Genomic DNA, 20,755 nt, shown 5'->3' with positions numbered 1-20,755 from the left:
TTTAACAAATTAATTAGAGATTTTCTTGATTATGTAACTAGCAGGGTAGATAAAGAGGAACGAGTGGATATAGTATATTTGGATTTCCAAAAGGCATTTGATAAGGTGCCACATTAAAGGTTGCAAGGCTAAATGAGTGGGCAGTAAGGTGACAGATGGAGTATAATGTGGGGAAATGTGAGGTTATTCACTTCGGTAGGAAGAACAGAAAAACAGAATATTTTTTAAAGGTGAGAAACGATTAATTATTGGGGTTCAGAGAGATTTGGGTGTCCTTGTACAGGAAACACAGAGAATTAGCATGCAAGTACAGCAAGCAATTAGGAAGGCAAATGGCATGTTGGCCTTCATTACTAGAGGGTTGGAGTACAAAGGCAAGGAAGTCTTGCTACAATTGTATAGTGCTTTGGTGAGCCCACTCCTGGAATACTGTGCACAGTCTTGGTCTCCTTATCTGTGGAAGGGTATACTTGCCTTGGAGGCGGTGCAACAAAGGTTCACCAGACTGATTCCTGGATTGAGAGGGTTGTCCTATGAGGAGAGATTGAATAGAATGGGCCCATACTCTCTGGAGTTTAGAAGAATGAGAGGCGATCTCATTGAAACATATACGATTCTGAGGGGGATTGACAGGGTAGATGCTGAGAAGTTGTTTCCCCCCGGCTGGAGTGTCTAGAACCAGGGGCCACAGTCTCAGGATAAGGGGTTGGCCATTTAAGACTGAGATGAGGAATTTCTTCACTGAGGATTGTGACGATTTGGAATTCTCCACCCAGAGGACTGTGGATACTGAATCGCTGAGTATATTCAAAGCTGAGATCAATAGATTTTTGGACTCTAGGGGAATCAAGGGTGTGGGGATCAGGCAGGAAAGTGGAATTGAGATTAAAGATCAGCCATGATCTTATTGAATGGCAGAGCAGGCTCGAGAGGCCGCATGGCCTACTTCTGCTCCTAATTCTTATGTTCTTACCTTTTTTGGTGGCGACCTCTAGCTGTCCCTTTGAGGACAGCTGGTTACGCCAAATGCAGGCCTGGTTATCCTGACCACAGCAAGCTCAGCACCGGCTGTGTTCAGGGTAGCCTAATTTTGAGAAGAAATGCTAAAACAGGCATTAGACACTCTAAATGCATGTGCAAAGGTGTATGGCCTGTTTCAGGCATATGCCCTGAACACCAATACTGGAGCCCTTTATCAATCCGTGCACACCATCCGCATATTGGACACTTCAGCACCCGTTTTAATCATATAAAACAGCCGAGGTGGCAACAAATTTCTCGGTCAAGGAATCTGTGCAGAGGCTCAACTCTCCCTGGGCTTCATGGACAGCAAGGATGACCGAGTGTGGAAAGGTGCTGGAAGTTGTAATTCGCATCATGTAAACAAAAAATGAGATCCATTTAATTCAATGAGGACATCACCAGGAATAAGCCACCCAATCCCCAAATCACAATGATCGTGGGCCATAGATTCGGGACTGATATCAGGAAGTTCTAATTCACACACAGAGCAATCAGCACATAGACAAGATTTCCAGTTGGAGGTGGAGTTGAAAACCCTAAACACTTACAGGCGTGTTGATGGGGCAAGTGGCATTTATTTTTGCTTCCCTCTCTTGTAAACAGAAATAGGGCAAAAAAAAGGTCAAATCACTGCACGACCCTAAATAAGTTTTTGCTTTGATAATCAATTAGTGCATTAAATGATTTGGCAATTTCATTTTGGGTTAGGGTAAGGAAGGGTTTTTTGGCCCACTTAGTTCAGCTAGTTACAGTCCTACAGTCCCACTCCCAGACAGAAGGCAGCGCTCCTCGCTTCCGAAGAAGGCATATTTTTTACAGCAAATATTAAGGATCAGTTTCCCGCCCCCCACCTCCCCTTGGATGGGAGAACTGAGGCGCCTCTTGACTGAGGCTGGAACTCCTCGTTCAGTGGGCTGCAGTGACCAAAAAAAATCCAGCGACTTTAAACCTCTGCGGGAAGCTGAGTGGAGGAGACGAACGCGGAGTGAGAAGCATAAATTAACAGCTAAAGAAGTGAAAGAGGAACGGAACGGGGAAGGGGGATTTGCACAAAGGAAATTGTATGATCGAGGAAACGAGCCAGGAGGGGAAAAGAGATCAGAAGCAAACAAAAAAAAAAGTTTTGGAAAAGTTCCTGAACTTGGACAAAAAAAATGTCAGTTTTGTGGAAGTTTGCAGGGAGCCGAAGGGTTGGCTGGAGTTTTCTGCGGGTGTGAACCTGAAAATGAATCCTGAAGCAGCGATTTGAAGGGGAAAAAAGTGTTTTTTTTTAATCTCCTTTTGTCGCACGTTTTGTCATTTTGAGACTTCTTTTGTAGTTTGGAACTTTGCGATTGCTCCAATCACGGAAGATTTGTCTTGCCCCCCTCAACAATATTATAAATCAGAGGCGATTTGATTCCGCTGTGAAAGATCTTGTGAAGGAGGAACGCGATACATCTGGTGAATTGCCACCGCCTTATTCTCCTTGCATGCTGGATACATTTTAACAGCTCCGCTGACTGTTGCAGCAGAGAGGAAATCAGCCTGAAATAGGAACATTTCAGGGCTGCTTGTCCCAGCCCAGTCCCCTATCCTGCTCTGACCGCGCTCTGCATCATCTCCGCCTCTTTGTCGGGAATTTAAGAAGAAAAGTTCAATTAATTTCAACATTCCTCTCTTCCCCCCCCCCCGCACACTGTAATTATTACGGTTTTACCACCAGCGCCAATTCTCTCGAAGCACAGCCCTTTCATTAAAAAACAGTATTTTTGACAACCGATTTAAATCGAGTGTGTTGGAATTCGCCTGGTCTGGGATTGCAGCATGCTGAGTTGGGATACAAAGACACGCAGCCCTGCATTCTCTCACACTCCTCTCTCCCCCTGCTATTTCCACCATCTGAAGGCTTTTTAATTATTTTCTAACCCATCCACTCCTCCCTCCCTCCCTCCCTCCTGCTCTGAAGGACCTTCGCTGCTCTGAGGGGATTTGCTGCAGTCAGTGTCGTCTCCCGCTCTCTGTATATATATCTTTTTTTCCCTCCATGGTCAGTTTCCGTGTTGATTTCAGCTCTTGCCTGGACTCGATTTCCACCCAAACCTTCTGATTGAGAGAAAAGGGGGAGAATAATTCGCCAGCAACAGGATTAGCATCTGATTACTGCATCTGCAATTTTTTTTAGTGGAGGAGGAAAAAAAACACAATTTCTAGACCTACAGTCATGACATCGCCTGCTAAATTCAAGAAGGACAAGGAAATCATCACCGAGTACGACACACAAGTCAAGGGTAGGTTTGGTGTCAGTTTCTATTTTTATTTAGAATTGCAGCATTGTGTGTACAGCAGAGTTTTGATCCCAAGAAAATAATGACAGCAGTCTAGGCTCTTGCAGGGTGACGCGTGCATTGAATGCGTTGCTGTTACACTCCCTGTTCCTGAGCTGTTGCTGCAACATTAACCTCTGGGAAATTAAAATTCAAATCATATTTTTAAAAATCTGACAGCACTTTGAATACCTTAGTCGTCTGTAAGCTGCTGCATTTACACGGTGCAAAATATGTATTGCTATGTCTGTCATTCAGCCATGCATCCAGATTGTAATGCAATTCAGAATACAGTTCTTATAGTTTTTTAATGGAAAGACAAATCAATCTTCATAGAATCGATTTGAGGTGCTTGTGTGCTCCAAGGGCTGGTGTGGGTAGGCTGTGGGCTTGGTGTGGTGGGGAGGGAGGAGGGGGTGAGAGAGCCTGCTGGGTCCTGCAGCAAAGGGGTTAAGGGTCAAGTAATTGTAGTAACAGCTTAGATCCAAAAGGCAAGAAGGCCAGCATGCGACAGTGTGACGCGGGACATCTTCAAGACACTGCAGGTGTTGGCTTTCCCCCCAAAATGTGTCATTCCCGCAATGCCCCGAATGGCACCGAGCCACACGCAAGGTCTCCAGCTTCAGTCCTCGGTCCGTGCTGACTTCAGTCGGGGCAACAGGTAGGATATTGCAGTAGGTCGTAGTGCCCTCCACTCCATGAGCGCGGGAGGTTCATTAAATCAGCTATGGTTTCCCTTCCTGATTGCTCACCAGTGACTCCTGCTGGAAGTGTGTAGGCAGATGTTGGGGGAGGGCAGGATCAGACTCCACTCTGATGCCAGTGATGGTAGGATAGCCTTTCAGGCTTGCTGACTGGGCTTATACATGGAAGATATAAGGGTGTACCGGGGAGGTACCTGTGGGGGTATGGTGGGGTGGGGGGGCGGGACGGACGGACGGTGTCCAGTACTTGTGGAACTAAGACCCCAAGGGTCAGCCGGAGTGAAATTGTTTTTGGGCGGAAGTGCAAAGCGGGCAATAGCAAATCGGTTGCCCGTCTTACACTTCTCGATTTTGAAGTGAATGGGAAAGAATACCGTGGGGGTTATAGGAAGGGGCTTGCAATTTGCTATTGCCCACTTACATAGTAACATAGAAACATAGAAAATAGGTGCAGGAGTAGGCCATTCGGCCCTTCTAGCCTGCACCGCCATTCAATGAGTTCATGGCTGAACATTCAACTTCAGTACCCCATTCCTGCTTTCTCGCCATACCCCTTGATCCCCCGAGTAGTAAGGACCTCATCTAACTCCTTTTTGACTGTACAAGACCAATTTCACCACCGTCCTCTTCAGGATGTATCTGGATGCAGTTTGATGCATCATGAGTGTAACCCCTCACCCTTCCCAACAGAAGGAGCAAGGTACAGAGCAAGACTCAGTAAGTGAATGCCCAGCTTTCTGTTCCCTGAGGCGAGGGACAGTATCAAATTCTGAATCGCATCACAAAAAAACATTGTTTGGATTTAAAATGCTGAACAATCCTGGTCTCTGCCTGTGGTTTGGATTCAGGCAGTAAAGGCTTCCCAGAGGCAGCTCCGGAAAAATCTGCAACACTGCACTGTGCATCCTGAAACCACACGCAGGGTTCAACATTGTTGGGGACTGTTGGAGTTTAGTTTTGTAACAAAAGTACTCGGTCTCTCTCATTGTAACACGAGGATCTCCAGCACAAAATCATGCAGAATAAGTCCCTCAATGCTTTAATGACTCACAGTGTTCTGATAAGCCCAGATAAGTTTAATTGTCCATATCCCAATGTGTGATCAGCCATGGATGTGCCATGCATGGAAACCTGACAACAGTCTCTAAACCAACCTCTGAGAAACCCACAATACACTTTTCATTTGCCTAATAAGGAGTACTGTAGGGACTCTCGCCCAAGTCTACAAGACTTAGAGCCAAGCTATAGAGACCCCCCCCAAGTGTATGCAGGGGTGTTGCTGGTATTTATGCAGCCAAACTGTGCGGCTTACCACCACAGAGCAGTGGGAACCTTTCCACTACATACAGTGCCAGGGCTAGAGTGGCCAAGTTGCAGGTGGGGGTGGGGGGGGGGGATGGGGAGAGCTAACTTATCAGGAAGGGGACCACATCCACCGAGCTGGGGAATGCTGACCCTCCGAGCTGGGAACTGGGGAATGCTGACCCTCCGAGCTGGGGACTGGGGAATGCTGACCCTCCGAGCTGGGGACTGGGGAATGCTGACCCTCCGAGCTGGGGACTGGGGAATGCTGACCCTCCGAGCTGGGGACTGGAGAATGCTGACCCTCCGAGCTGGGGACTGGGGAATGCTGACACACTGAGCTGGGGACTAGGGAATGCTGACCCTCCGAGCTGGGGACTGGGGAATGCTGACCCTCCAAGCTGGGGACTGGAGAATGCTGACCCTCCGAGCTGGGGACTGGGGAATGCTGACCCTCCGAGCTGGGGACTGGAGAATGCTGACCCTCCGAGCTAGGGACTGGGGAATGCTGACCCTCCGAGCTGGGGACTGGAGAATGCTGACCCTCCGAGCTGGGGACTGGGGAATGCTGACCCTCCGAGCTGGGGACTGGAGAATGCTGACCCTCCGAGCTGGGGACTGGGGAATGCTGACTCTCCGAGCTGGGGACTGGGGAATGCTGACCTACCGAGCTGGGGACTGCTGACCCTCCGAGCTGGGGACTGGGGACTGCTGACCCTTCGAGCTGGGGACTGGAGAATGCTGACCCTCCGAGCTGGGGACTGGGGACTGCTGACCCACTGAGCTGGGGACTGCTGACCCTCCGAGCTGGGGACTAGGGAATGCTGACCCTCCGAGCTGGGGACTGCTGACCCTCCGAGCTAGGGACTGGGGAATGCTGACCCACCGAGCTGGGGACTGCTGACCCTCCGAGCTGGGAACTGGGGACTGCTGACCCTCCGAGCTGGGGACTAGGGAATGCTGACCCTCCGAGCTGGGGACTAGGGAATGCTGACCCTCCGAGCTGGGGACTAGGGAATGCTGACCCTCCGAGCTGGGGACTGCACAGACTCTCGGGCAGAACCGAAGGGCGATAAAATGGAAGCGGGTCCTTGCAAAGCCGCATTAACTGACCTCAATAATTGGTGGGGTGATGACCCCCCCTCCCCCCCACTAGCACCGCCACTGACCATATATCCAGCCAGGAGCCGAGGACCATCTTGCTCTATTGGGTTGCGGGTTTATCTGGAGCTGACTAGGAGAAATCGCAGCCTCGGTGATGGGTAGGATGGCTGTTTGGTGAATCATCGATTCTGCTCTGGAGTTCTGTAGATCTGACGGGTTCAAATATTGGATTAGTGGGTCTGCCACAGAGGATTGACTTGGCTCCGATCTCTTGTTGTAAGGAATGTTGTCTTGGAGCCAACTGAGCCCCAGAGAATTTGCCGTGACTTTCTCTCTTGCCCTCCCCAAAGGAGGATGGTTGCTGCTTAGTCAATAATCATTAGCGAGAGCACCAGAGGCTCTTTAATTTGGTTAGCATTGTGGTGGAGAGGGAAAAGTGTCTTCATTTTATATTTGATGCATCTGTGGTACCAAATTCCTGCTTGCTTAGCAAATAAATTTGCTGATTGTCAAGTTTACTTTATTTTCCCATCACCTACGGCGTTGTCCTAGGATTTAGTGCTAAACCCAAAAAATATCCCATTGTCCAACTTGAGTGCTTTGGGAATCCTTCATAATCCAAGATAGGCACAACCTATCCCTAGCATGCCGATAAATAGGCTTTGGCTGAATGGACATTGTTGTCATGGCATTCGGTGAGTGGGGGGGCGGGGTGGGTGAGGGCTGAAAGAAGGGGGTCATAATTTGTGTTGGTAGTTGAGTAAGACTTGTATTGTTTTCAGTCGCGATATCTCAGTCTCCCTTCACTGTTGTAGAAGCAGATTCAATCGTAACTTTCAAAAAAGAATTGGATAAATACTTGAAGGGCAGCAAATTGCAGGGCTATGGTGAATGACCGGGGGAGCGGGACTAACTGGATCGCTCTTTCAAGGAGCCAGCACAAGCACAATGGGACGAATGGCCTCTCTGTGCTGTACGATTCTATGATCGACTTTTTGATAAGCCCACGTCTCTAATAGGCAACAAGTCGATCGGTAAAATGTTTTTTTCCCTTTCGCATTGAATTACATTTCTTTCAGATGACCCTGGGCAGAGCACGGTGTAGCTGGTCTAGCCAAGCACGTGGCTGCTTCATTATTATGTAACGTAAGAGATCTCGCTGAACGTATTGGGCGGTGTTTGCTGCATTTTGTAAAAGTGAAGGATTCTTGCTGTGATGAGGCATGCTCAGCCATGTAGCTTCAGTTGTGAGCACTGAGAGTGAGGATTGGAGCCAAGCAGGTAGCCACTTGTATGGAGAAGTTTGGCTTCACTATGTTGTTTTTACTGAGGGCCGCTCAACTACTTTATTCAGCCAGTCAGAACTTCTATCCTTTCCGCAGCCACCTGCACTCACCCCCCCCCACCGTTTAACTTCCAAGGCAGTCCTTGCCTCTGAACTGACAAGTGTCACAATTCCAGGGATTGTACTGTCAGAGGCATGAAGCCACTTTCAGAATAGTCAAGAACATTTTCAGTTGAGCCTCCAATAATTCTAGTTTGGTAATATACTTTCTGTGCTTTGGTATTGCAAAGTTGCAGTCTGTGTGTGTGTGTGTCGCTCTCTATTTTTCACTTTCCAATACAGTACACAACATGGATACGGGCAGCATCTAAACATTGGGCTAATATGTTTATTGTCCCAACATTGTGTCTGGATTTAACTGCAGGGATAATTGCCGAGTGCAGTAAGTTCACTGAGCTTTGAATGCTGTGCAATGTACAATCCTGGACCTGGTGTAACAGTCGAAAGTTTCTGTACTGTCTCCTGTTAATTCAATCATTTAATTCAATTAGCGGATAATGTAAATATTTTAACATAAAACTTGACTTTGAATTAACAGGCATAGACTGTAATCGGTTTCTTCCTGCTCCTAGATGTGAATGTCAAACCCATTTTGTAGAGTATGTACCTCATATATTAGAGAGTTTAATGATGATTAAAGGGTGCTTCAGAGTCCGTGGCACACAAGCCTTTCATCCGTGAATCTCGGATTTGAATCGGTCCCAGACTGAGGGGGTGATTGTTTTTCCTCTCTTGGGCACAGCCTCTGTGAAATAAGTCTCAACCCACTTCATGCCAGACAAGCAGAACATGTTAATTAATTGCCAATTGGCTCTGTCCCTGAAATCTTATCCAGGAAGGCCACAGGGATGGCTTGTGTGGGAAATGGCAAAACTCTCACTGGTATGGGGAGCACCTTCCTGAGCTTGGTGTTAAGGCTCATTGTTGGGGCAGTGCAGGAGCTTTACTCTGTAGTTAGTTGAACTCTTCCTAACTTGGGGGCACTCGACACTTAATCCCTGAAATGGAAAGTCGTCCATTCCTTAGTGTTGAAATACTTTGCCTTGATGAGCATAACCATTCACCAAAAATTAAAAAAAAGTACTTCATGGCGAGTGCCTTCAGTGTAGATACAGTTAACCCATTAGGATGGCGGTACTTTGCTCTGGATTGCGTTTAATCTCGAGATCTTCTAAACAACCACATTAGATAATTATTGGCTCCAGAAATAAGGAGGGACTGGGAGTCTACCTGGAATTTAAGCAACTCTCTGCAAGGCCTCTGGCCCATATAGTTCTCTGACTCTCTTTCCCAATACCGCCCCCTCACCCCTCCCTTTCCTCTTTAGTCAGTGCACCCACTCCATCATTTTTATCCCCATCTCTCCTGACTCTCTTGCTTGGGTATGGTTCCATAATTGTCTGACACTCTCTGGTACCTCTCTGGCGTGGCCACGCTCTGTGTTTGAGCCTAGCCGGTGTCGATGGGGCACCAGGTCTGAACCTAGTCCTGTTCTCTCTGATGCCCACACACACAGGCTTTCCAGAATGGATCATTGGGCAGTGGCAGGAACTGTAGGTTTGTTTTCCTCCCCTAACCCAGGGGACAGAGTTTCTACTGTTTCCCAGCTCTGCTCCTCCCCTCATTAGTTTTGAGCTCTGTTTCCTGATGTTCTTTGCCATTCCTGACGGTTTTCTGCCTGAAGAACCTGCCTTCTAACAAAACAAAATTAAGAGCTGGCCTTGTACCATCAATTAAATCCAACACAGCAAAAACCGTTTCATGCACAAAACATCTGTGTACTGGGGGTATGTTCTCCTATGATTGATTACATTGGTTAATCCTCCTAAACATGGGTTTTATACAAAATAAAATGTTTCTTTTGAAAAAGATCAGAGTGAAGCCTCCCACTCTATTACAGCCCAGGACACAGAATTTGCCATTCTGTAGCACTGATTCTCGTCTGTATTTTGCTGTTTGACTGTGGTGGGAGGGGCCACTGTCGGAAGCAGAGTGACGAGTCAATGCTGCAGCTCGAGATTTGCTCGCTGATCTGTGCTAAATTCAGCCATTCAGAAGTAGAGTAAGAAACCAGCTGGTGCGGTACTGCTAGAGGTGCTGTCTTTAGGATGAGATGCTAAAACTGAGGTCCTGTCTGCTCTCTCGGGTGGACGTAAAAGATCCCATGGTACTATTTCAAAGAAGAGCAGGGGAGTTATCCCTGGTTTCCTGGGCCAATATTTATCCCTCTTCCAACACCACTCAAAATTGAGTATCTGGTTATTATCTCATTGCTGTTTGTGGGAGCTTGCTGTGCGCAAATTGGCTGCCGTGTTTCCTACATTACAACAGTGACTACACTTCAAAAGTACCTCATTGGCTGTAAAGCGCTTTGGGACATCCTGAGGCGCTATAGAAATGCAAGTCTTTCTTTTTCCTTCAGTTACATTCCTTAGCTCCTCCATTTGCAATTTTTTGTTAATTTAAATGTGTTATACAACTTCTAGTTTATAATTCCAGTGATTTGCAAGTCCACGTCCTGAAAAAACATTCACTGAGCCTGTCCTATATCTGTGGATCTTCTGAGAGTTCAGTCAAGTAATGGAGGATTAGAAGTTAATTGAGTCGAATGATTGATTTCTGGTTCGTGTTCTGCTATGCCCCAGATTGAATGAAATAAATTACTGTCACTGGTAATTAAAATGAGAATAAGGTATCTCTGCATCTTCTCCAAACTTTAAGGGACTGTTTCTGATCGGCGCAGTGGTGGAACAGCTCAAGGTCTCTCCTGCTGTGTGGCTTGCTTGTCTGGTCTTTTCCCCATTTTTCATTCGACCCTTCCATCTCTTCATACAGTTGAGTCATGCCAAGCTCAGATCCATCAACCACATGGATGAGATGCAATCTGTTTGGGGGGCAGGTTTGGCAGGGATCTAAGTGGAACGTCTTGCAATAGGCGAGTGCCTCCATTTAATTGACCTAGTTTATTACCTCTTTCATTTTTCTTCCCTGCCCTGAAGGTGTGGATTCCTTGCTCGGCTACAAACCTTACAGGCTACAGCTGACCTTTGGCACCTCTCCCAAATGGGTATACTTTGTGTGAACATCAAAGATGAGTGTTGGTAAACTCTTCATTTGTGGAGAGCACCCTATCCCATCAGGGTTAATGTAATGGACTACCAACCCAGAAATCAGGAGTTCAAAGCCCACCATGACCAATTGTGAAATCTGGTCATTTCTGGGCCGGCACCAGGATAATTACCGTGAACGCTGCCGATTGCGCAACTGGGTGACTTGTGTCCGTCAGGGAAGGGAAGCCCTGGCTACTCCAGTCCCACATTGCAGTCTTCTCAGCGTAGCCCACATCCCAAGAACAAATCATTAAGCAAAGCCCAATCCTGTCCTCATCCTGTCCTCACGTTGAAAGTACCTGACAATCAGAGGTGGGAGCCCTGACTGGTGTTTATTTCCTCCTCCTCCTCCACCCAACCCACAATCCTCCCTAACCCAGGGAGGGCCGTTGTACCACCTGAGCTGCTGTCCTCACTGAGGTCAACTCTGTGATATATTCACAGAGCACAGCACACACAGCTTCCTAACATGGCAGGCAGCTCTCTCGGAAGTCTCCGGAAATCTGCCTGGGCTGTTTATTATTAACCCTGCACTTGCAGTACACAATATGTCCACATCCACAGTGTGGAGCTACAAACATTACAAGCTTACAGACATTACACTTCTCCCTCCTTAATGAAGAAGCCATCATAACAAACATCATACATAACTTTCATGTTTATACATAACACAGGATATAAACTTTTTTTTTCCCTATTTACAAATTTAACTTTACCACTTGTTTTCTGTTTCAAAGAGGAACCTTCCAAACATGGTGTCGATTTCACACTCATTGTGGCTCATCCTGAGGAACGTTTTCCTCCACGGAATTTCCGTGATTTTCATTGGAACTCACTCTAACTTCAGGCTCTTTGTTTTCCTGACTTGGACTCAGACTTTCATTCTGATTCTCCTGGATTTGTTTCCAGTACGTTGGATTTAGGATTTGCTACTGGTATATCAAAACTATCTGATGAGTCAGAAATAATTGAATCATTCCCACCTTCAATTCCTTCCATGTCGGTCGGTAAAATATGATCAATTTGAACAAACCTAACCTGTCTATTATCAAACATCTTTACCAAATATGTGCGAGGACCACATATCTTCACCACTCTTCCTGGTAACCACTTTAACCATTTATGGTGGTGGTTCTTCACTCTCACCTTATAGTTTAATTTCACACTTCACTCTTTTACTCTATCTCTATCCTGATTCTCTTTCTGTCTTAATTGTGTCTCTTCTACGGACTGTGCCAAATTTGGCTTTCATAACGAGAATCTGGTTCATGACTGTCATTTGAGAAACAACTCTTCTGGTGTTCTACCAGTGGTTGTATGAGGAATATTTCAATATGTAATCAAAAAATTAGCCAATTTGTGATCCAATGACAACATTTGTTTTATGAGGGCACGTTTTACAATTTGTACAGTGCGCTCTGCTGCAACATTCGAAGCAGGGTAGTATGGTGGAACCTTGGTATGTTTCACACCATTTTTGCTCATGAATTGTGCAAATTCTTCTGAATGAAATTGTGGTCTATTATCTGAAACAATTTCTTCAGGGAGACCAAATGAAGAAAATAATTTTTGTAAAATGTCCAATGTTTTACTTGTTATTTTCCACATTGGAAACACCTCAACCAACTTCGAATTGCTATCAATCACAATGAACAATTGTTGTCCTTCTAACTCAGCAAAATCACTATGTAGCCTTTGCCACACCCTGGGAGGCCATTTCCATGGCTGTAATGGTACTGGTGGTGGTTGCTTGCTTACCGATTGACATGTTGTACACTGACTCACGATGTACTCTATATCTTTATCAAGACCTGGCCACCATAAATAACTGCGTGCAAAACTCTTGGTCAAGCACATTCCCAGGTGCTGGTCATGGAGGTCTCCTAATAATTTGGACCTGAATTTATTTGGTATAACCACTCTTGCAACCCACATGATACAATCTTTATCGACTGATAATTCATTCCTACGAATGTGTATCTTTGTCTGTTACCTGGTTTGGCCATCCATTTGCAATATACTCATACACCTTTGACATCACTGGGTTACGTTTGGTTGCTCTACCAATCTCTTCAGCTGTGACTGGCAGTTCATCAATGTATGAAAAATAGAACACTTCTTCCCTATCGGGTGTAACTTGTGATGGGGAAGGCAATCTAGACATTGCATCAGCATTACTGTGATCAGCTGATCATCTGTATTCAATATCATATGTATATGCTGACAAAATCAAAGCCCATCTCTGCATTCGGGCTGCAGCTAATGTTGGAACTGGGAACTTTGGATGGATGATTGCTGTAAGGGGCTTATGGTGCGTAATGATAGTAAACTTACGACCATACAAGTATTTGTGAAACTTCTTGATCCCAAAAATTAATACCAAAGCTTCCCTTTCAATTTGCGCATAATTACTCTCACTGTCACTGAGAGTGCGTGAAGCAAAAGCAATTGGTCTCTCCTCCCCACTAATACATGAGAGATTACTGCCCCAATTCCATATGGAGAGGCATCACATGCTAGCTTAATCTCCTTCGATATGTCATAGTGAACTAACATGACGATCTCTACCAATTTTCTTTTACATTCCTTAATGCTGTATCGCATTCTTTTGACCACTTCCAATGGACCTGTTTTTTCAAAAGTTCATTCAGTGGATGTAATACTGTAGCCAAATTTGGTAGGAACTTCCCATAATAGTTCAAAAGACCCAAGAATGAACGAAGTTCAGTGACATTCCTGGGAGGGGGTGCATTTCTAATTGCATCCAATTTTTCCATGGTTGGATGTAAACCATCTTTGTCTACTCTGTACCCTAAGTACTCCACTGAGTTTTTAAATAACTCACACTTGCGAGCAGACTCTCGTACTCTGTGCTTCTCTAGCCGTTTGATGACTTCATTCAATATGTTATTATGAATTTGCCTACTTGGTGCTGAAATTAGTATGTCATCCAAATGACATACTACCCCTTCAATACCTTGCAAAATCTGGTTCATCACCTCTTGGAATATGGCAGGGGTGGAAGACACTCCAAACGGTAGCCTATTAAATTGATACAGGCCTAGATGAGTATTTATAGTCAAACATGAATTGGACTCATCTTGTTCAAGCTGTAAGTAGGCATTCGTAAGATCCAGTTTTGAGAAGATCTGACCACCTGTCAGTGTTGTGGACAAATCTTCTGTATTCGGCAATGTATTGGGGACATTACCCTCTAGAACCTGGTTTACAGTTACTTTATAATCACCACACAATCTTGCCATACCATCGGACTTAGGTACAACAACAATGGGTGTAGCCCAATTACATCGATTTATCTTACAAATAATGTTCTCAGTCTCTCGTCTTTTGAGTTCTTGCTCAACTTTCTCCTTGAGTACATATGATACGGAACGTGGCTTGTAGTAAACCGATCTAGCATCCTTCTGTACCCTGACACTCGCCTTGAAGCCTTGGATCGGACTGCCCGTTTCACAGAACACCTTCGGATATTTCTTGATAACCTCATCCGTTGATGCAAATCTCGCTTCCACACAGAAAATCTTCCTCCAATCCAGCTTCAGAGAGCTCAACCAATTTCTTCCTAGTAAGGCAGACTTGTCTCCTTTCACTACTATTAGAGGCAAGATCTGAAATTGATCTTTATATTTCACCAGTACGGTGATAAGACCTACCACAGGAATTTTCTCTCCCGAGTAGCCTCGCAGCTTGGATTTCTTCAGTTGAAAATCACGCAATTTGTCGAGGTATAGTGACTCCAGTACTACACTCATGAATGCACCCGTGTCAATTTCCATTGGTATCTTGAATCCTGCAATATCTAAGTGGATTTTGATGCTTTCCGAATCGCTGTCCATTAATCTCGTGCTCCTGACGTGTAATTCCAACATCTCCTTGTCCTGTTGTTGTTCTTCCATGCTATGTAGTCTCTTGGGATTTCTACTCATAGCTTTGAACGCTGGACTCATAGCTTTAAAAACTGGTTTACCCTTCAGTCGGCATGCCTTCGCAGGATGCCCAGTCTTTCTGCAAAAGAAACACTCTGCTCAAAGTTGTCCATACCTGAAGGCAATGTGTTGTCCCAGGCACCTATAACACGACTTCGACGCTCTGGTAGAATTTCCAGTTTCTGAGACTTTGGGCCATGCCCGTCTTTTACTTTGAACCTGCAGGTGATTTACCTCGGTTGACTGATGACCGGAATTATTATTTAATTCTTGGGACCATTGTTCGGCCATCGACCTCGCTGTCTAACAAGCAATCTCAAAAGTCAAGTCATCCGTCATCAATAACTTCCTTCTGATCGCATCATTTTTCACCCCACAAACAAAACGATCCCGTAATGCTCGGTTTTGAAAGTTTCCAAAATTACAGTGCATCGATAGCTTTTTTAATGCAACGATGTAATCACTGATAATTTCATCAGCCTTTTGATTCCGGATCCTGAAACGATAGCTTTCAGCAATTTCTAACGGTTTGGGGTTATAGCGCTGCTCCAGCTTCGTTAAAATCTCTAAGCGTTGTGTCCTTTGGCTCATCAGGCACAAGCAGATTTACAAGGGGTTCGTATAATGTCGGACCTGCCTCTGATAAGAAGATCGCTCTCTTACGTTCCAACACAGCCCGGTTCTGGACTGCATTGTCTGGAACTTCGATTGTGTTATTTGTAATGAAATACAATTCTAGCCGATCCACATATGCTTTAAAACATTCCCGGTCGTGTCTATATTCACCCAAATATCCCAATACACCTGCCATTTTAATCTCTCGCTGTTCACACTGTGTGCTGTATTTTACCTTGGATTTTTGTAGCTTTTTCCAAAGACAGAAACTTCCAAAGTCTCTCTGCCGGCTGGCTGAATCCTTTACCAACAAAATTTCAGCTTCAAGTCATCCAAAAAATCCCATCCTCGTCGCCAAATGTGATATATTCACAGAGCACAGCACACACAGCTTCCTAACATGACAGGCAGCTCTCTCGGAAGTCCCCAGAAATCTGCCTGGGCTGTTTATTATTAACCCTGCACTTGCAGTACACAATATGTCCACATCCACAGTGTGGAGCTACAAACATTACAAGCTTACAAACATTACAAGCTCATGGTGCAGATCAGAGAACGGTGGAACAGTGATGCCAAGGCATGGACTAATGCTCCAGGCTCATGAGTTCAAATCCCACCATGGCAGCTGGGGAATTTAAATTCAGATCATTAAATAAATCTGGAATAAAAAGCTAGTATCAGTAATGGTGACCATGAAACTACCGGATTGTCGTAAAAACCCATCTGGTTCAGTAATGAACGTCCTTTTAGGGAAGGAAATCTGCCGTCCTTACCTGGTCTTGGCCTGTATGTGACTCCAGACCCACAGCAATGTGGTTGATTCTTAACTGCCCCCTGAAATGCCCTAGCGAACCAGTCAGTTGTTCACAATCGCGATGAAAAACATCACACGGACTGCAGCGGTTCAAGAAGGCGGCTCACCACCACCTTCGCAAGGGCAAATAGGGATGGGCAATAAATGCTGACCTTGCCAGCGATGCCCACATCCCATGCATGAATAATTAAAAATAAAACCTGGGTTCTTCCAGCCTAGTTTGTCGTGGCTGTGACCAACAATGCAGCTAGCAAGAGCTGTCCTGCAACCCTTGGCCTGTGAGCTTGAAGCCCGAGACTGAAGAGATTGAGGACGAGCAGTTCTCAACCAGCTCTGAGTTCCAGTATTGGATGCAGTGGAGCAAAACCACCCGATATATTTACAAACCCTGAGGAAACTGCAGATCACAATTGGATTTAATGACAATTATCAGTCCCGTGAATGATGAAGGAACTTGCTTCACCCTCTTCTATTTTCATTTGTGCAGTTCCTAACACACTGCGTGCACAGAGCAGTAAAAGTGCGAAGCTGTACTGCAGGGCAGTGCTTTAGCTTCAGGGCAGCTAAGCCAATGTGCACGTGCTTGCTGTGAGCTAGACTAGGACTTGGACACATTTCAAGAGTTAAGGGTTGATTTGATTGAAGTTTTCAAGATATTAAGGAGAACAGATAGGGTAGATAGAGTAAAGCTATTCCTGCTGGTTGGGGAGTCCGGGACTAGGGGCAGAGTCTAAAAATTAGAGCCAGATCTTTCAGGAATGAGATTAGGAAACACTTCTACACACAAAGGGTGGTAGAGGTTTGGAACTCTCTTCCGCAAACGGCAATCGATGCTGGGTCAATTGTTAATTGTAAATCGGAGATTGATAGATTTCTGTTAACCAAAAAGGTATTAAGGGATATGGGCCAAAGGCGGGTATATGGAGTTTGGTCACAGATCAGCCACGATCTCATTGAATGGTGGAACAGGCTGGAGGGGCTGAATGGCCTCCTCCTGCTCCGATGTTCCTGAGGGTGTCAGGTAGTTTAACTGTCGCTGGACTAAAAGTCTTGTAAGAGAGTGACAGTGTGTGGTCCAGGTAACCCCTAATTGCAATGTGTAATCTCAACGAGAAAGTGCGTGTCCAGATTTCAGGTGAGAACAGGATGGGGATTGGGGTGTGATGTCCTCTACAATCGGAAAGCTTGCCAACAGTCCATGACCACTCCTTTTCCACCTTTCCTGCAAATGCTGACACCCTTTCACAGACCCTGTAAATGTTGCCACCTTCCCAGAATCCCTTGCAAATGCTGGTGTCCTCCCAGGGGTTGGTGGAGATCAGCATTTTCAGGGGGTCCCTGGGTGGGGTCGGTAGGGGTCAGCATTCAGAGGCTCCCTGTCGGCTCAATATTTACAGGGGGTCTCTGGCAGGGGTCGGTATTTAGAAGGTGTTCCTGATGGGTCGGTAGGGGTCAGTATTTAGAGTCTCCCTGTCGGGTCAGTATTTACAGAGGTTCCTTGTCGGATCAATATTTATAGGGGGTCTCTGTCAGGGGTTGGTATTGAGAGGGGGTTCCTGACAGGGGTTGGCAGAGGCCAGTATTTACAGGGGTCCGTGGCAGGGGTCAGTACTTAGAGGGTCCCTGGAGCCAGAAAGTGGTGATTTTGTATGCTATAAAACAATTGATTTTTGTCACTTACTATGAACTACATGGGTAACACTTTCTGCTGTTATTTACAGTGAGAGAGTTCATGTGTTACTTGTACACACACTTCATATAAACAGTGACCGGGGGGAAGCTGCCCCATAATGACTCAAATGGAGTTGAGTTGAGTCAAGATTCATGGTTTGGACACACTGGGTGAGCGGGGCCGAGGATTGGGCTGGAGCTGCAGTGACATTGTGAATACATTAAAGAAAGCAGGTTTGTGATATCTCTGCACAGCAGTTCTTTTTGTTTCCCTACAGATGAAGGCTAATGAGTTGGCGGTTTTTGATTTAAATGGTCATAAGCTGATATCTTAAAGCAGGTTCTTCAGATCATCTCCCCCGCTGAACTAATTCCACAGGCAGGAGGCTGCATAAAATCCCATCCATGTTTTATCATTTTAACCCCATGCTCTCTCCTAGGTGGCAGCGTGCTTTGGAACATTAGCTTTCCCTGGCATGGAGTGAGGGGGGGTTGTTACGGTCTGCAGAATTAGATGCTGGGGTGGGTGGTAAAATCAGAAACCAAGTCAACCACCCCCCCAACCCTTCGTTAATCCCAGGAAGGCCTTTCCCATGGTCAGATCTTGGATCAGAACGCTCCCTGACCTCCCGTCCACAAGCAACACAACGCACATCTGGGCAAAGGGAGATGGAATCTTGCCCATGGCAAAAAATGAATTGTAACTCTGGGTTCATTTGTGTTTTTGAAGCCTATGATTGTTGGTCCAGTGCACCCGAAGTCTAACTCCATAATTCGGATTCCTGTAAACGGAGCTATCCGTACACTTGTGTCTCTCAAATCATTGCTAGTTGTGTGATTCAAAGCAGATGGTCCGACGCAGATGTTTTGCCCAGCGTCCCCTCCTTCAATTGGCATGGTATTATTTCTGGAGAAGTTGCCCCAATGGAGCCCTGTCCACATTCTCTGGATTCTCATCCATCACATCAATAATAGAGAAGAGAAGCACGGGTCCTGGGGTGCCGTGCTCTGTGAGCATTGGCAGGTCATGGTAAATATTTGCTTTTAAAAATCAAAGTGAAGGCAAGATACTTGACTTAATGTTTATTTTGATTTTTTTTGAGGGTGCGGAAGAGACAGAGGGGTGTCTAGTTCCCTTGTCTCCCACCCTTCCCCTGCTCTGCTGAAGGTACTGACTCTCGCTGGGGTAGTGTTCCTCTTTCTCCTCCCCCTGCCCCCCCCCCCCCCCGCCCCCACAAGGTATCCCAAGAAACTGGCCACTTTACACGTACCTCACAGAGTGAGTGTTAGCGGCTGTTTGATGGTGTAGGCGGATGCACCGCCCCCTAGCCTGATCCTGGTTTCTCCCGACAGCACGCATACCCTCTCCAACAGGGGCACTGCAATATATCTGACCTCTCCGCCTTGAGTATATTATAATTGGAATCTGACAAAGATTTATAATTTAAAAAGAAGCTCAGCACTGGAAGGGCTGGTAATTATTGAATGACACTGGGGATTAAGGAGATTGTGATTTTGTTTGGTGCAGAGGGTCGAGCTTCCCCTTTCGCTCTTGTGTCAGGACCAAGTAAGTTTACTGTTTGGAGATGTCTAATTATAATACTTAATGACTTCCTCTTTTAGGGCCCTCGAGCTGCTTTAATGAGGGTTAATTAGGGACATGGCGCTAATGATCGTGGCACCAGCTGTACCACAAGCCCACTTGGCAGATCCCCAGTCACTTGATGAAACGCGAGGGCTCGTGCTGCTTCCCTCCTTTTACGGACAGTCTGTGTTTTACACACCCAACCCCGATGGTCTAAATCACGATGAATATGTGTTATGTGTTCCCCCCCACCACCCCCACCTCGCCTGAAGGAGTTGACTCTTGAGTTGTGGATTCCACAGATAACAGGCAACCCCTGATAACTCTCCCAAATGGCCATTCTTGATGAGAGAGTCTGGACTGGCTGAAAAACTGAATATGGGAGGCGATCGCAGCTGAAGCTAGTCAGGTTTTTGCCCGATGTCTATGCTTACTTGCTTTCCAAGAGGCGTCGCTGGATTTTGATCAGGACAGGGAACCCAAGGTTATCTCCATTTCCCTCACCCAGGGGAAGCTAAGGCCGATTGCAGGGTCCCCAGTCCCAGCCAGGCTGAAATCGGACACCGTGACATAGAGCAGGGCTTGATCCAGCAACCTACCTGATCTGTATGGTCAGTTACTTCTGGTCATTTGCTCTCCCTTATCCATTTATAACAATGTGATCAGTTCAGAATAAATGTGCACTGATGATGAGCTCCACTTTGTGTTGTGACTGGCTTCATACTGAGGTAAGTATGCAACATCCTGCCTTTGGCTTGCTGTGATTGTTGTGGATGCATCTGAATAAAGGAGCTGTTTCCTGCACGTCACCTCTGCAGTAGCCTTGACCTGCAGCCCAGTGGAGTTTGTGCTAATGTATTCAGAGTGTCCGTATGAGAGCCAGGATGTGATGCAGGAGGACATCCTGTAGTCAGGCCTGCACCAGTTACAGTACCTCGGCTGAAGGCTCGCTTCTTGTCACAAGATTCCTATCTCTGGAGTCCAGCGACTATCCACTGGATCCACAGTGAGACCATAAGATCCCTATCCCAGAAACAATGGTGGATCCTTGTAGTGGGTGGAGGCATGGTTGTGCAGGAAGAAAGACTTGTATTTATATAGCATTTTGTCCCAAAGCACTCCACAGACCATGAATTACTTTGAAGTCTGTAGTTAGCAGCCATTTTGCACACAGCAAGATCCCAAATATGAGTGAGATGACGGACCAGTTAATGTATGTCTTTTGGTGC

At 46.1% G+C, this 20,755-nt stretch overlaps 1 protein-coding gene across 1 annotated transcript in view; it reads left to right on the top strand.

The window, feature by feature from the left end:
• The first annotated feature begins 1,978 nt into the window (after positions 1–1,978).
• The window catches only part of srgap2 (SLIT-ROBO Rho GTPase activating protein 2), a 233,121-nt gene continuing 214,344 nt past the window's right edge, over positions 1,979–20,755 (top strand). The window contains exon 1 of the mRNA XM_070859279.1: positions 1,979–3,293. Within this exon, the coding sequence (XP_070715380.1) occupies positions 3,227–3,293 (67 nt within the window). The 5' untranslated portion in view covers positions 1,979–3,226. The remainder of the gene's footprint in view (positions 3,294–20,755) is intronic.

Source organism: Pristiophorus japonicus, chromosome 17 (assembly GCF_044704955.1).
Source record: "Pristiophorus japonicus isolate sPriJap1 chromosome 17, sPriJap1.hap1, whole genome shotgun sequence".
NCBI lineage: Eukaryota > Metazoa > Chordata > Chondrichthyes > Pristiophoridae > Pristiophorus > Pristiophorus japonicus.
The sequence above is the reverse complement of the archived record's forward strand: the minus strand, read 5'-3'. Positions and strand labels throughout refer to the sequence as shown.